Below are 16,143 nucleotides of genomic sequence, written 5' to 3'. Positions count from 1 at the left end.
ATTAAAGGCCTTAAAGATACTCAATGACCTGGTCTCCACAGCCTTCTGCAGCAAAGAGTTCCACAGATTCATCACTCTCTGGTGAAAAAATTCCTCTTCATCTCTGTTTTAAAGAACCATCCCTTTAGCCTGAGGCTGGGTCCTCTGATTCTAGTTTTTCCTATGAGTGGAAATATCTTCTCTGTGTCCACTCTATCCAGGCCTCGCAGTATCTTGTAAGTTTCAACAAGATCTCCCCTCATTCTTCTAAACTCCAATGAGTACAAACCCATAATTCTCAACCATTCCTCATACAAAAAGCTCTTCATTCCAGGGATCATTCTTGTGAACATCTTCTGGACCCCTTCCAAGGCCAGCACATCATTCCTTAGATATGAGACCCAAAACTACTCACAATATTCCAAATGGGGACTGACCAGAGCCTTGTACAGACTCAGAAGTACATCCCTGCTCTTACATTCTAGCTCTCTCAACATGAATGCTAACATTGCATTTGCCTTCCTAACTGCACATTAACCTTAAGAGAATCTTGAACAATGACTCCCAAGTCCCTTTGTGTTTCTGATTTTCTAAACATTTCCCCATTTAGAAAATAGTCAATGATTCCATTCCTCCTTCCAAAGTGCATAACCTCACACTTTTCCACATTGTATTCCACCTGCCACTTCTTTGCCCACTCTCCTAACCTGTCCAACTCTTTCTGCAGCCCTCCACTTCCTCAACACTACCTGTCTCTCTCTACATATTTTTGTATTATCTGCAAACTTAGCAACAGTGCCTTCAGCTCCTTCCTCCAAATCGTTAATGTGTATTGTGAAAAGTTGTGGTCCCAGCACTGACCCCTGAGGCACACCACTACTCACCGGCTGCCATCCTGAAAAAGACCCCTTTATCCCTTCTGCCAGTCAGCCAATCCTCTAGCCATGCCAGGATCTTGCCCTTAACACCATGGGCACTTAGCTTATTTAACAGTCTCCTATGTGGCACCTTGTCAAAGGCCTTCTGGAAATCTAAATAAATCACATCCACTAGTTCTCCTTTATCTAACTTCCTTGTTACCTCTTCAAAGAACTCTAACAGATTTGTCAGGCATGACCTGCCCTTGACGAAGCCTTGCTGACTCACTCCTACTTTATCATGCACTTCCAAGTACTCTGCAATCGCACCTTTACTAACAGACTCTAAAATCTTGCCATAATGTTTGGAATGTGACACAAGAGTTTGTGCCACTTTAATACTTCATCATGGAATTCAACAGACAGCAAATGTATTCACTCTGGCAGCAGATGGGAACAATCCAGGTTAAATTGTGATTCGTTGCCTTGGCAGTTGAGATGGGGTTGCATTTAGTCAGGCTGAACCGGAGATCTCCATCAGTTCCATGGGGGAAGGCCAGAGATTATCAAGTTGGATATTTGAGTAATCACCATTCCCTGCAGCTACCCACCACCACCACCACCCCCATCACACCCTCCCTGCCAACCAGGACTTGGGAATTTGGCAGTGGAAATTCTGCCCGGGGAAAGCTGCCGGCTAATCAGAGACTAGCAGCTTTCCATTGCTCGTTAGCGCCACCCGGAGCAGTGGTGACTGACAACAGTACACCCACCAGAGGCTCAGGCTAAAAGTGAGTGAGGGTGGAATGGGATTGGCAGGAGAGTGACAGGGGAGTTGGAGGCTAGGACAAGGGTGGCTTTTAGTGCAACACCTTCCCTCTTGGGATGCCAGGTCCTTTGATCGGGAACCAATTGAGGCACCTCCCCAAGAGGCTGCTGGCAAACCCAGAAAGCATGGGAGCGTCGCATGGCTCCTATTTAATGGCTCAACCCCCACCATTTGTTTGCTTTTATAGATATAACTCTTGAGGCAAAAGGAATATGGGGGGGACACAGGTACAGGACACTGAATTTGATTATCATAATGAATGATGGAGCAGGTACAAAGGGCTGAATGGCCAACTCCTGCTGCTATTTTCTACATATGTTTCCATATATACATGTTTGCCTAACTGACATCCTACTGCAGAAATTCCACATCAGCTCATTCTGCCCACTGAGTAAACCAGAGGAGGATTTTGCCACCACGGGGACACTGAGTTGGACCTCTCCAGAGACGAAGTGGATCCAGACAACATGCTTTTTATTGCAATGGAGCCACATTAAATCCAGATCATGCTGTTTGTCTAAATTGTAACATTAGTGCCCTTGGCAGGAAGAAAGCAGCTTGGACTATTATATTACAGCACTCCGCCCTCCCCCCGTTCTTAGGGGTTTCCATTTAAACAAAGAAAATACATTAACCTGTCTTAAAAAGTTAATTTGAAAGGGGAACAGATTTTTTGGTATGCAAACAAACAAAACTGTTGAACAAACACAGCAGGTCTGGCAGTATTTGTGGAGAGAGAATGTCTTGAGACTATATGACCCTTCTATAGAACATTATTGGGGAACAAGGGTGGCATGGTGGTTAGCACTGCTGATTCACAGTCCCAGAGACTTGGGCTTGATTCCTGGCTTAGGTCACTGTCTGTGCAGAGTCTGCACATTCTCCCCATGTCTGCATGGGTTTCCTCTGGGTGCTCCAATTTCCTCTCACAGTTCAAAAGTAACAGTGCTGGCTACTTGGCTTGGCCATGCTAAATTTTCCCTCAGTGTACCCGAACAGGCACTGGAGTGTAACTTCATTGCAGTGTTCATGTAAGCTGACACTAATAATTAAATAAAACCACAGTGTGAAATGTTCATTGTTGTCTGAGAGCAAGTTTTTAGCATAGCTTAGCATAGAGCCGTGAAGAAAGCTTATAGTGTATTAGCGTTTATTAACAGGGGATTGAGGTTAAGAGCAGTGGGTTATGCTGCAACTATACCGGACGTTGGTGAGGCCACATTTGGAATATTGTGTTCAGTTCTGGTCACCTCACTATAAGAAGGATGTGGAAGCATTGGAGAGAGTGCAGAGGAGATTTACCAGGATGCTGTCTGGCTTGGAGGGTAGGTCTTATGAGGAAAGGTTGAGGGAGCTGGGGCTTTTCGCTTTAGAGCGGAGGGGGATGAGAGGCGACTTAATAGAGGTTTATAAGATGATGAGGGGGATAGATAGAGTGGACGTGCAGAGACTATTTCCTCGGGTGGATGTAGCTGTTACTAGGGGGCATAACTGGTGGGAGATATAGGAGGGATGTCTGAGGTAGATTCTTCACTCAGTGGTTGGGGTATGGAATGCACTGCCTGTTGTGATAGTGGAGTCGGACACTTTAGGAACTTTCAAGCAGTTATTGGATAGGCACATGGAGCACACCAGAATAATAGGGAATGGGATAGCTTGATCTTTAGTTTAGACATAGCTGGGCACAACATTGAGGGCCGAAGGGCCTGTACTGTGCTGTACCATTCTATGTTCTATGCTCAACCAGTAGAGGGCGACAGATTCAAACTTTGGAGATGAAAGTTCTCACAATTACAACCACGATTAGACTGTCAAGGAAATCAACACAATTTCACCAAGTTTTTAAAATAACATCTAAACTAACACTTCTGTGACATCTTCAATGTAAGAACACATCCAAAATATTTCGCAGAGGCAAATGAATCCTTTGGAAAATCCAAAAATGAAAGTTAATATTTGATTAAGGCGCGCAAGAGCAGAAATGACAAGATTTTTATTCTAATGTGTTACACTGATAATACTTCTCACCCTGACTGCCGGATGTTGAGTGCAAAGAATTAAAATTATTCCAAAACCTTCACTTTGTGTCACCTGGATCTTCAGATTCTGCCCTATTAGATTTATATTCAATTTCTTTGAGTTATAAAAGGGTGCAGATACTTTCACACATGTTCCTGGTGACACAGTATCTCGTTCCTGAAGTTGTTCCACATTGGTTAAGGAAACAAAATAGAAGTGAGGAGAGTGAGAATGAAACTTGAATAATCTGCTGAAATTCGCCTGCATCAAGTGTAAATGGTGGTCACAGTAAAAAACAGTTAGGTTAAGGCAGGTTAGCATTGCACACACACACACACAGACCAACATGTTTGTGTAATTAACCTGTTACTGAAGGGTAGAATTGATGAATCAATTTACACTTGGATTATGATTCATGAATTGAAACAAAAAGATGTGTGTGCATTCTGAGCCTGGCTTGATTCATTGGAGCGATTATATTTATTTTAGTGGCTGTGGGACTTCGATAACTTTCATGCTGCGGGGAGTTTGGTCTGGCAGTCTGCACGATATTGCTTTGGATGTGATCGACGGGCGGTTTTGCTTCCTAATCTCGCTTTTTTTTTCAGGGTGGGTGTTGTGGAATGTCTGCCTGGGGCTGGTCCTCCTCCAGGCTCAGCTGTTGTATAAAAGCTGCCTGCTGGTTTCGCTCCTGTCCTATTCCACTACTGCTGAAGGTGGGACAGCCGACAAGATGAAGCTCTTATTTTTAAGCACCTTCAGTCTCTTTGTCTTAACATACTTTGACCAAGCTGAAGCATCTTATTATGACAAAATATTGTCTCACAGTCGAATCAGGGCAAAGGACAAGGGGTAAGCAAATCGATTTAATTTTCAACTTAATAGAAAAGTAACAAAGCATGGAAATCCACATGTAGATTTTATTGCACACAAATTCTAAGCATGAAAATATAGTAGAATTTGTGTACAATAAAGTAGCACAGCAACTTTACAATGAACTTTGGAGAGTTTTAATATTGCAACTTTTCAGGTTCATTGAATACACTTGCCTCTGAACTCCATTCCATTCATTGTTCAACATTATTATATACAGTTCCAATCGCTCTTTTACATCTGATTCTCTGTTGCTGTCTGCAGACCCAATGTGTGCGCCCTTCAGCAAGTGGCCGGGACTAAAAAGAAATATTTCAGCACTTGCAGGAACTGGTATCGAAAGTCCGTTTGCGGCAAGAAAGCGTAAGTTTCATGCAAGCTTTCACGTCAGGAGCAGGGTGATGAAATATAACCTCAGACAGGTGATTGTAGCAATCCGCTATTTGAACCTTTGGAGACAGCTGCATACTGCTTGAGTCACACTTTGGAATTGGGGCAGACAGATGGGATTGGTTGCGTTTATTCGATCTAAATCCATAACATTAAAAACTTTGATTATGAGAAAGTTGATCTTCTCGATTCTTCTCTCAGTTGATAATTTTCCGGATAGAGGAAGATCTGTAGTGGCGTTCCCCAGGGCTTGATATTGGAACCCCTGCTTTTCCTAATATATATTAGTAAGCTCCACCTTAGTGTGTGGGGGGACAGTTTCAAAGTTAGCAGGTGTGGCTTTCAAGTATTGCAGAATTGAGGAACTTCAAAAGGATGTAGACAAAGTGGTGGAGTGGGCAGATTGGTGGCAGATGAAGTTCAGTGCTGAGAAGTGATGCATTTTGGTAGGAAGAACATGGGGAGAGAAAACAAAATAAGGGTAAAATTCTTAAAAGGGCTACAGGAGAAGGACCTGAATGCATATGTGCATAGTCAGGTGGAGAGAGCAGTTAATACAGCCTATAGTATTCTTGGCTTTAATAGGAGCATAGGGTACAATATCGAGGAGGTTATGCTGAACTTAAACAAGACAGTTAGATCCCAGCTGGAATAACGTGTACTGTTCTGTGCACCACGCTATAGGGACGATAATGAATTTATTGGAGAGGTTCACAAGAATGGTCTCAGAGATGAGAAACTTCAGTGATGAGGATAGATTGGTGAGGTTAAGACTATTCTCCTTCAAGGCTGAGAGGAGATTTGATACAGATGTTCCAAATCGTGAGGGGGCTGAACAGAGTAGATAGGGAGAAACCATTCCCACTCATAAAAGAATCAAGAATGAGAGGCACAGATTTAAAGTGATTTTGTAAAAGAAATAAGCGTGAGAAAAAACTTTTTCACATAACAAGTGGTTTGGGTCTGGAATGTACTGCCCGGAAGTGTGGGGGAGGTAGGTGCAATCGAGGCATTCAGAAGGAGATTAGATGATTATTTAAATAGAAATGTGCAGAGAAAAGGCAGAGGAATGGAACTAAATCATAATGCTCTTTGGGGGTGCCAGTGCAGATATGATGGGCCAAATGGCCTCTCTCTACGCCGTAACAATCTTATGATTCTCGAACAGATGGTGTTCACTTTGTAGATGGCTTAACAAGGGCAGTTTTGAAATTGGGAAATCAAAATCAGGTGCAATATTTAACTCGTGATACAGATTGGGGAAGAGATGAGACCCTAAATTACAATTAGCTGAACTGATGACTCTTCCAGCTTTTCCAATGTCATGGTGGGGCTGGGGATGGTGGGGATGGTGGGGATGGTGGGGGGTGGGGTTTGCGGTGTCACCACAATATTGGGTAACCACCCCTCTCCACCTTCATCAAATCAACCATTGTGTTTGGATTTGGCAGGCGGTTTTCAAGCTGGATTATCTTCCTGGCACTAATCCTCCCCATTTCGTTCCATGATTCTATGATTTATTCATGCTGGAGGTTGGCTCCAATATATGCTGAACTGCCATCATCATAGAATTGAAGAATAGAATCACAGAATCCCTACAGTGCAGAAGGAGGCCATTCGGCCCATCAAGCCTCCGTTGACAACATTTCCACCCAGGTCCTATCCTCGTAACCCCGCATATTTACCCCGCTAATCCCCCTGACACTAAGAGGCAATTTAGCATGGCCAATCACCCCAACCTCCACATCTTTGGAGTGTGGGAGGAAACCAGAGCACCTGGAGGAACCCACACAGACATGGAGGGAATGTGCAAACTCCAACCAATCTCTCAAGGCCAGAATTGAACCTGGGTCCCTGGCGTTGTGAGGCAGCAGTGCTAACCACTGTGCCACCATGTCACTCACCAGTGGGTGAGTTCCTCTCCAGCCAACAAGTGCTGGAGTGGGATTTGACCGCGGAGCAGATTTACTGCCTGAGACAGGAGACTCCCCCTGCCTCGCCAAGTTTACAAACTCATTTCCCCTATTTAAAAAAAGAACTTTCTTCAGATGTGATTACAAAATAATACTTGCTGATAGCTGCTCTATGACAGGAGATGGGTTATGCTGGTAAAGAAGACTTTGACAAGAATTCTCGCATGGGTGGACCAACTCTTAAGGAAATTTCAGGACTGTTAGTGCCTGGCATGAAGTTATAACAACTGATGTGGGGGTTGCGGGGGATATCACCAAGAATAGGCACTTGAACCAAAATAGGCGACACCGGGGAAGGCGACCAAAACCTTGGTTAAAGAAGTGATCTATGAAGGAAGTCTTCAAGGTGAAGAAGGAGCTGGGGAAGGAATTCCAAAATGCACAGTCATGGCTGAAGGCATAACTGAAAATGATGGGATGGAAGGAAGAGAGCATTTCAGGGGGTGTAACAAGAATCTCCAATAAACTGGTAGATACTGATCAGTGTGGAAGAATAAGTTACCATGGATTGTCTACTCACAGAACTTTAAAGAGAGCCGGACAGATTGATAAGGTAGTAAGGAAGGCAGTTTGACATGCTTTCCTTAGTAGCTGAAGCATACAATATCAGAGTATGGAGGCTATGCTAGAACAACACTAGTAGGACCACTGCTTGAGTGCTCATACAGTTCTGGTCCCCATATTACAGGATGTATGTGATTGCACTGGAGAGAGTTCAAAGGAGAGTTATGAGGATGTTGGCCAAATTAGAAAATGTTAATTGGGAGGGTCAGTTCCAGAAATGTTAACTATGGGGAAAGATTGGATAGGCTGGGGTTGATTTTATTTTCAAACAGAGGTAGCTGAAGGGTGCCTTGATTGAGGTGTACAAAACTACAAGGGGCTTAGATAGAGTGATTAATCTATTCACTTAGCAAGAGATGGCAAAAACCAGGGAGCATAGAAGTCAAATAACTGGTGGAAAAATTAGAGGGGAAATATGGAAATATTCTTTCATCCAGTGGGTGGTAGGGATTTGTAAATCACTGACTGGTTTTGTCTGAAGCATCTTTTCAGTCAATCACCATATTTTAAAAAATACCTGGATATCTACTAGATCTGTAGGGCTTTGGACCTACTCAGGGAGGTGGGGTTAGGCTCGGAAGCTCTTTATCAACCAGCACTAACACAATGGGCTGAGTGATCTCCATCTGTGTCATAAATTTGCTATGATTTCTCTGATGCCCAAACAGAGGAACTGAGAGTGGCAGAGGTGGAGATGGTTACAGAGATAGGGTTGGACACAGCCATGGAACAAATTAAGAACAAGGATGAACACAATTAAATTTGAAGTGTTCGGAGACTGAGGAGAGTTGGTAATCCCTTTGGATGGTTCAGGAGTTTCCCAGAATGAACAATCTTCTGAATGTTACTGCAGGCAAACCTGGGGAAATGTACATTCGGGTTCCAGTTCATACCTGGGCACCAGTTGCACTTTTGGTGCTTAGTATCAATGCCCATCTCAAGTAAGGTTTACTAAATTTACCAAACATCACAGTATCTAGGCAATCATTTCTGTATTTTGTAACACCAGTAGAAACATCAATCAACCTGTGATGTGGTTTGGACAAAGTCCACAGTACATCTCAAAAACTTATTTTCTCATTTTGCATCTGTCTATTGGGTGTAACTGAAGCAATTATAGCCAGAAGTACATAATAGTTTTCAAAAACATGATAGATTATGCAAGCTACTGATTTCTAGTGGCTGGAAAGTTACAGATCATAAAAGGAAGATGGAACAATAATAAACTGGCAAACTGTAAGAGTCACACATATAATTTTAACAATTTTGTTGTAAACTTTGAGCAAGGTGAGAGTTACCAGTGCAAAGAAGAGGAATGTTTTCTTTCATAAGTACCAGTCAACTGTTCTCAGATGAGGTACAATAATTAAGTCAACTTCTAATAAAGTCAACACTCAGGTGAGGAAATATAAATTGACATTTGACAGCAGACCATTCATTTCTCCCTATATTAATGCCATGTAATTGGATATTATGTGATCACACCTCCATCATAGATACATCTAGAGTTGGCATGGCTAGGGATTGGTAAACACAGTAAGCATTCTCACAACACCAGGTTAAAGTCCAACACGCTTACTTGGTAGCACAAGCCACTAGCTTTCGGAGTGCTGCTCTTTCATCGGTAAGTGTAAGTTCTGTTCACAAACAGGGCATATAAAGACACAAACTTAATTTACAAAATAATGGTTGGAATGCGAGTCTTTACAGGTAATCAAGTCTTAAAGGTACAGACAATGTGAGTGGAGAGAGCATTAAGCACTGGTTAAAGAGATGTTTGTTGTCCCCAGCCAAGACAGTTAGTGAGATTTTGCAAGCCCAGGCAAGTCATGGGATTACAGATAGTGTGACATGAACCCAAGATCCTGGTTGAGGCCATCCTCATGTGTGCAGAACTTGGCTATTGGTCTCTGCTCAGCCACTCTGCATTGTCATGTGTCGTGAAGGCCGCCTTGGAGAAGCATTCTGCACACATGACGACAGGTTTTAATTTAACATTATAAAGTCTGAATAAAGGCACGAATGAGCGTTCTGTTGCTGGGTTGAGGAAGCCGGATAAGTCCCCAGTTAATCCAAGTTGGTCTTTGAAATGGATATATGTACACACACACTGAATCCTTAAATGGAAATATTACCGGTGCCAACATTAGTGGATGAATGCTTAACATGTTTATATGGCAGTCTCTGCTATTTTAACACTGTATTTGTACATTTAAACAGGTCATCAATGTTTAACATTTAAACAGGTTAACTGATATTGCTGACAATACTCTCTTGACTTAATTGTTCAGAGCCTTTGGTGATGTTGACCTCCTGTATTCAGTGAATGAGAGTGGTATTTGGGCTTTAGACCAACATGAACTGGGGAATGTAAATCTACTGCAGGGTGAAACCTACCTCCAGAAACGTTGGAGTGATTCTTCTCAAAGCAGACAGTCTCAATGTCCTTTATTTGAACACCACATGGAGTACAAATCCAGTGTGACGGCAAACCTGGCTTGCAAAGAAAACGTGTGCATGCACCTTGCCCCAGTTAAATGTTCGTGGATTGGAAATTTCGCCAGCTTCTTTTCTAAGCATTTAAATTATAAACACTCTGCTTGTGCCTTTATCCAGCTTTGTACACAGTTGCTTCCTGTGATTAAGGTACCAGTTCCTGCAATAAATGCAGCAGTTATTTAACTGGAACCCAAATTTTGTGACTGGGTTTTAACAATACAATTAGAAAACAAAATTTACATTGAAGTAACACAATTTTAACCTAAAGCTGGAAGTATAATTCTGGTCAAGTTGATCTTGATCGCCTGGTGTGACCCTCATCTCCAAGAAGTAGTTTCACGTTGCCTGTGATTGTGTAACATACATTTCTGATCACAAACAGGTCTGATCAGAACTCCCATCCACCTGACAAAGGAGCAGCACTCCGAAAGCTAGTGGCATTTGCTACAAATAAACCTGTTGGACTTTAACCTGGTGTTGTGAAACTTCTTGCTGTGTTTACCCCAGTCCAACGCAAGCATCTCTATTTTTTAACACAGGATGCCCAAGAAGGAGGACCAACCTTCACCCCTAGTTGCAGATATATCTGCCAGGGTTCACCTGGTAGTTTATCCACATGATGTGGCCCCTGTCCAATGCTAGTTGAATTTTTCTTTATTCATTTGTGGGACATGGGTGTCGTTGGCTGGCCAGCATTTATTACTCATCTCTGGTTGCCTTTGGAGGGCATTTGTGAGTCAACTACATTGCTGTGGCTCTGGAGTGATATGTAGGCCAAACCAGGTAAAGGAAGCAGATTTTCTTCCCTAAAGGACATTATAGAACCAGGTGGACTTTTCCAACAATTGACAATGTTTTCACAGTCATCAGTTTTTAATTCCTAGATATTTTTTATTGAATTCATTTTTATTGATTCAAACTTGGGTCCCCAGAATATTAGCTGAATTAATAAAGTGATAGTCTAGCAATAATACCACTAGGCTATCACCTCCACTTGAATACCAGTGGTGGTAAAGCTCCAGTTGCAAATTGCCATTTTTGGTTACGATATAATGGTTATGATGCAGACCTGGATTTTGGATAGCCAGAAGTGGGAATTAAACATTCTGGGATCCAGTTCATTCAGGACAAGCAAGAAAGGAAAAAAGTCAGGGTGAGTGTGGCAATGCTGAACAAGGATGATATTCTAGCCCGACTGAGCGATGGTGTATTGGAGAGTATATTTGTTTAGAGTTCAGGAAAGAAAAGGAACTATTACATTTATGAGTGTTTACAATGGAATCCCAAGAAAGGGATGGAGGAGCAAGTTGGTTGGTTAATTTCTAAGAAATATAAAAATAATAAAGCAGTAATAGTGTAGGATTTCAATAGTCCTAAAATGGAGAGGGAAAAATGGTGCATGGGGCAGAGTGGGAGAAGAATTGATAAAATGCATCTAGGAGAACTTCCTTAATCTGTATATTTCTATTTCAAAGAGAATAGAAGTAGTGCTAGACCTAGTTCTGGGGAGTCATAGATTGGTGCAACACTGAAAGAGGCCCATTGTGCCTGTCCTGGCTCTGGGTAGAGTGAGCTAACTGGTCCTGTTCCATAATTCATTCCCAATAGTCTTGCAATTTCTTTTTCCTTCAGCCATTCACCCAACTTCTTTTTGAAAGTTAATTCCACCGTCATTTCTGTCAATGCATCCCAGATGAATGAGATAGGAAAAGTTCAGCTTGTTTCAGTGATATGGAATATAATTAGGCTTAATTTGATTTGATTTATTATTGTCACGTGTATTAGTATACAGTGGAAAGTATTGTTTATTGTGCTGTATACAGACAAAGCTTACCTTTCATAGAGAAGGAAATGAGAGAGCACAGAATGTAGTGTTACAGTCATAGCCAAGGTGTGGAGAAAGATCAACTTAGTGCAAGGTAAGTCCATTCAAAAATCTGATGGCAGCAGGGAAGAAGCTGTTCGTGAGTCAGTTGGTACATGACCACAGACTTTTATATCTTTGTGCTGATGGAAGAAGGTGGAAGAGAGAATGTCTGGGGTGCGTGGGGTCCTTAATTGTGCTGCTGCTTTTCTGAGGCAGCGGGAAGTATAGACAGAGTCAGTGGATGGAGGCTCAGTTGACTTCTGAAGTCGTTTCAGAAGGAGACAAACAAAAGTCAATAATAAAAATACCCAACTAGAAGGGAGTTTATTTCATTAATTTGGGAAAGGATCCAGTACTGGTGGACAGGAATGAAAGATTAGCTAGGGAAACTGTGAATGAGGAATGGCAGGCCTTTAAGACTAAGATAGTTCAGGTGCAGACTAAACATAGTCCCATCAAGAGGAAAGATGAAGCATCCAAATTAGAGCTCAACAGATGACAAAGGAAATAGATGTTAAAGCAAAACGGAACAAGGAACTTTCCGACTAATGCCTGCCAAAAATGAGCCAGATTATGGAGGGTGTGGGGGAAATTTGAAAAAAGGGTGGCAGGGCAAAGAGAGAGTATAGGAAAAGATTAGCGGGTAACAACCAGATATCTAAAATATGTTCCAAATGTATAAATTTTAAAAAATAGTTAAAGCAATGGTGGGAATGATTCGGGATAAACAAGGAAGTTTTCTTGTGGACACAAACCCTGGGGGCATGATTGAGTTACTGAATAAATGCTTTGTGTCTATCTTTATAAAAGAAGATAATGATATTAATGTTACAGTCAAGGAAGCAGAGCAGAATGGTCATTGGTTTAAAACAGATAGAAATGAAATTCTAGATAGGGTGGCATCACTCAGAAGTTAGCCAATCATTTGGTCCAGATGGGATGCATCCAAGCTTGCAGACAGAAGCTAGGGTGATAATAACAAAAGCATTGGCCATAATGTTTCAATCCTCTTTGTATAAGGGAGTGGTGCCAGAGGACTCGAGGTTTGCAGATGTTACATCCCCATACAACAAAGGAGGGATAAAACTACAGGTCAATCAATCAAATGTCTGTAGCGGGAAACTGACTTGAGACCTCTTTCAAGGAGAAGGTTAATTCTTCTTGGGAGAAATATAGACTAACAAAGGACAACAACCAGGAATTTGTTCAGGCAAATAGTGTCTGACCAACCTTATTAAGTTCCTTGATGAAGTAACAGAGAGCAGTGGTGAATGTAGTGCAGTAATCTATTCCAGCAAGTCAGCTAATATTTTCAGACCTCATATCAATTCTTGCACTTTCCACTCTTACATAACAGTCTATGATCCTCACTTCTTGGCAGTCATCTTAAACATTCAATCAATATTTAAACTTTCAGTAGCTTTTCATGCATATTCCACAACCGTTGCAGCCCTCCATTCACTATACCCCTCTGGAATATATGTCATCCAACTACCCTGTGGATATGGCAGCTCTGTCCTGTGTGTCAGGATCAGTCACTTCACCATTAGCTCGCCTTTGTTTTAATGTTTTTGAATCCTCAAGATTTCCATCGCAAAATACAAGTACATGAAGTTCAAAGTGCCTCATTTAAGAGATGATGTGGAGATGCCGGCATTGGACTGGAGAGGGCACAGTCAGAAATTTCACAACACCAGGTTAAAGTACAACACGTTTGTTTGGAAACACGAGCTCCTTCATCAAGTGAGTGGAGAGGTGTGTTCACAAATGCAGCATATATAGACAAAGAGCCAATTGCAAGATTGCAACCATTATCTTTCCAAACCAACCATTATTTTGCAATTGGGTCTCTGTCTATACATACCGTGTTTGTGAATCCACCTCTCCACTCACCTGAAGAAGGAGCAGCACTCTGAGAGCCCGTGATTCCAAATAAACCTGTTGGACTTGGTGTTGTGAGACTACTTACTGTGTTGCTTAAGAGATTCGGAATTTTGGTCATTAATTCTGATTTAATCACGAGGAATGCACATAAACTGTTTGATTGTAATTTACGACAAATACTGCCTTACTGACATGACCCATTTCTGAATCCATGCCTTTCTATTCCCTACTACTCCCCATTTAAAGTACATCAAATCACTTGAGTTAAATTCTGTCTCAGATGGTCTCCTCCTGTGCCATACTGCTCTCGGAATCTTTGACACATCCTCAGCCTCGAGGAAGTGCCTGCCTCCAGGTGTGCATCATTTAAATGTGCAAGAAAAATGAAAGTAACTGTAGCGCTTTCACGAGTTGGAGGACTATCCCTACCCAAACACTCTGTGACAGAATTCAGCACAGAATTGTGTTAACTTGTACTCAGCTATGAAACTCTTGAGTTCAAAAGCATTTAACGAAGTAATCAGTGCGCTGAAAACCACATCAATTGCAAATTATTTATCTGCTCAGCACAGCACAGGAGGCATTTTGGGATTTGGTTTGTAAACTGATAGCTAGGGATTGTATCATCCATCAATCAGAGGGGAATTCTTTACATGAATGGCCCATGCCAGAATATATGTCAACAAGCATATGGTCAATCAATTAAAATTTCCTGCAGTGGTTTATCAATCACCACATGAATCCTTTCACGGATTCCATTGCTGCAGTGTCCATGGCCACGATATTCATGTTTTCACACATCTCTTGCCTCAACATTGGTAAATTCTACTTCATTATCAATTGGAAACTTGCCTGGTGCCCCAAGTCAGATTCCTATTCATTTCTCCATGATTTGGTCTATGATAGCCATTTTTTTCTGACTAAGCATTATTGTGGAGAGGTTGAGGGGGCAGCACTGCTGCCTCAAAGCACCAGGGACCTGGGTTCAATCCCGGCCTTGGGTCACTGTCTGTGTGGAGGTTGCACATTTTTCCCATGTCCGCGTGGGTTTCCTCCGGGTGCTCCGCTTTCCTCCCACATGCCAAAGATGTACAGGTTAGATGGATTGGCCATGCTAAACTGCCCCATCACGTCCAAGATGTGGAGGTTAAGGTGACTGGTGGGAAAAATATGTGGAGTTACCAAGATCTGGCAGCGGAGGTGGGTCCAGGTAAGATGCTCTGTTGGAGCGTCGGAGATGTCTCAATGGACAGATTGGCCTCCTACACTGTAGGGATTGTATGGGGAAATTTTGCATAATTTGGGAATGTAAATCCAGAAATCCCAAAATGGAACTTCATCAAGCTTGAATATGGATTTTAAAATCCATCAGATAGGGTCCCATTTTCAATTCCAGTCTTGGATGACTGTGTGGAGTTTGCACATTCTCCCCATGCTGCGTGAGTTTCCTCTGGGTGCTTCAGTTTCCTCCCACAGTCCAAAGACATGCAAATTAGATGGATTGGCCATGCTAAATTGCCCCTTAGTGTCCCAAGATGTGTAGGTTAGCGGGGTTAGCACAGTAAATGGGGTTACATGGATAGGGTGGGGGGGGGGGTGCAAAGATGGGTCTGGTAAGATGTTCTTAAGGAGAGTCGGTGCAAATTCAATGGGCCAAATGGCCTCCTTCAGCACAGTAAGGGTTTTACGGTGGAACAATTGAAATTGCTTCATCTAGCTAGTGGGTTGATAACCAGAGATTATAGATTTAAAACAATTGGCAATGAACCAGTGAAGATAGTTATTTTTTTCACATAGAAGGTTGGGAAGATTTGAAATGTTATATCCGAAAGGAAAGTCGAATCAATTTCCTCAAGAACTTTCAAAACTGGTTGTCTTATTTGTGCAGTTATGACGAAAAACTGGGGTATGGGACTAAATTGGGCAGTTCTTTCAAAGAATTGGCTCAGGGACAATGGATTGAATAACCTTCTGTATTGCAAGGCTCTGTGGTTCTATTGGTGATATTGTAAATATCTTACAAAGCTTATTTGGGAATGCCATATGTAAGCTTTATATTAACACTGCAATGAATTTACTGTGAAAATCCCCAAGTCGTCACAGTCCGGCTCCTGTTTGGATACATGAGGAAGAATTTAGCAAGGCCAATGAATCTAACCAGCACACCTTTCTAACTGGAATAAAACTGGAGCACCTGAAGGGAACACACGCAGAGATGGGGAGAACATGCAAACTCCATACAGACAGTGACCCAAGCTGGGAATTGAACCGTGTCCCTGGTGCTGTGAGGCAGCAATGCTAACTAAACACTGTGCCGCCCTTGCTGCCAATTTTCTCCTGGGGACTAGTCTTTTTTAAATTTTGAAAAGCGTTTAATTATCTTTAGTGAATGATTTTACTGTGGGCAAT

At 42.2% G+C, this 16,143-nt stretch overlaps 1 protein-coding gene across 5 annotated transcripts in view; it reads left to right on the top strand.

Annotated features, from left to right (window-relative positions):
- The first annotated feature begins 4,370 nt into the window (after positions 1 to 4,370).
- LOC145349122 (periostin-like) overlaps positions 4,371 to 16,143 on the top strand; it is a 92,289-nt gene continuing 80,516 nt past the window's right edge. For 4 of the 5 annotated variants that reach the window (XM_080197491.1, XM_080197490.1, XM_080197489.1 and 1 more), the window contains exons 1-2: positions 4,371 to 4,536; positions 4,822 to 4,920. In XM_080197491.1, coding sequence (XP_080053617.1) covers positions 4,418 to 4,536; positions 4,822 to 4,920 — 218 coding nt within the window. In that variant the 5' untranslated portion in view covers positions 4,371 to 4,417. The remainder of the gene's footprint in view (positions 4,537 to 4,821; positions 4,921 to 16,143) is intronic. The other variant, XM_080197487.1, reaches the window with a different exon arrangement.

The sequence above is a fragment of the Carcharhinus amblyrhynchos genome, chromosome 10 (assembly GCF_965287045.1).
Source record: "Carcharhinus amblyrhynchos chromosome 10, sCarAmb.v2.hapA, whole genome shotgun sequence".
NCBI lineage: Eukaryota > Metazoa > Chordata > Chondrichthyes > Carcharhiniformes > Carcharhinidae > Carcharhinus > Carcharhinus amblyrhynchos.
Note: the sequence above shows the minus strand (reverse complement) of the source record. Positions and strands in the feature narration are given on the sequence as shown.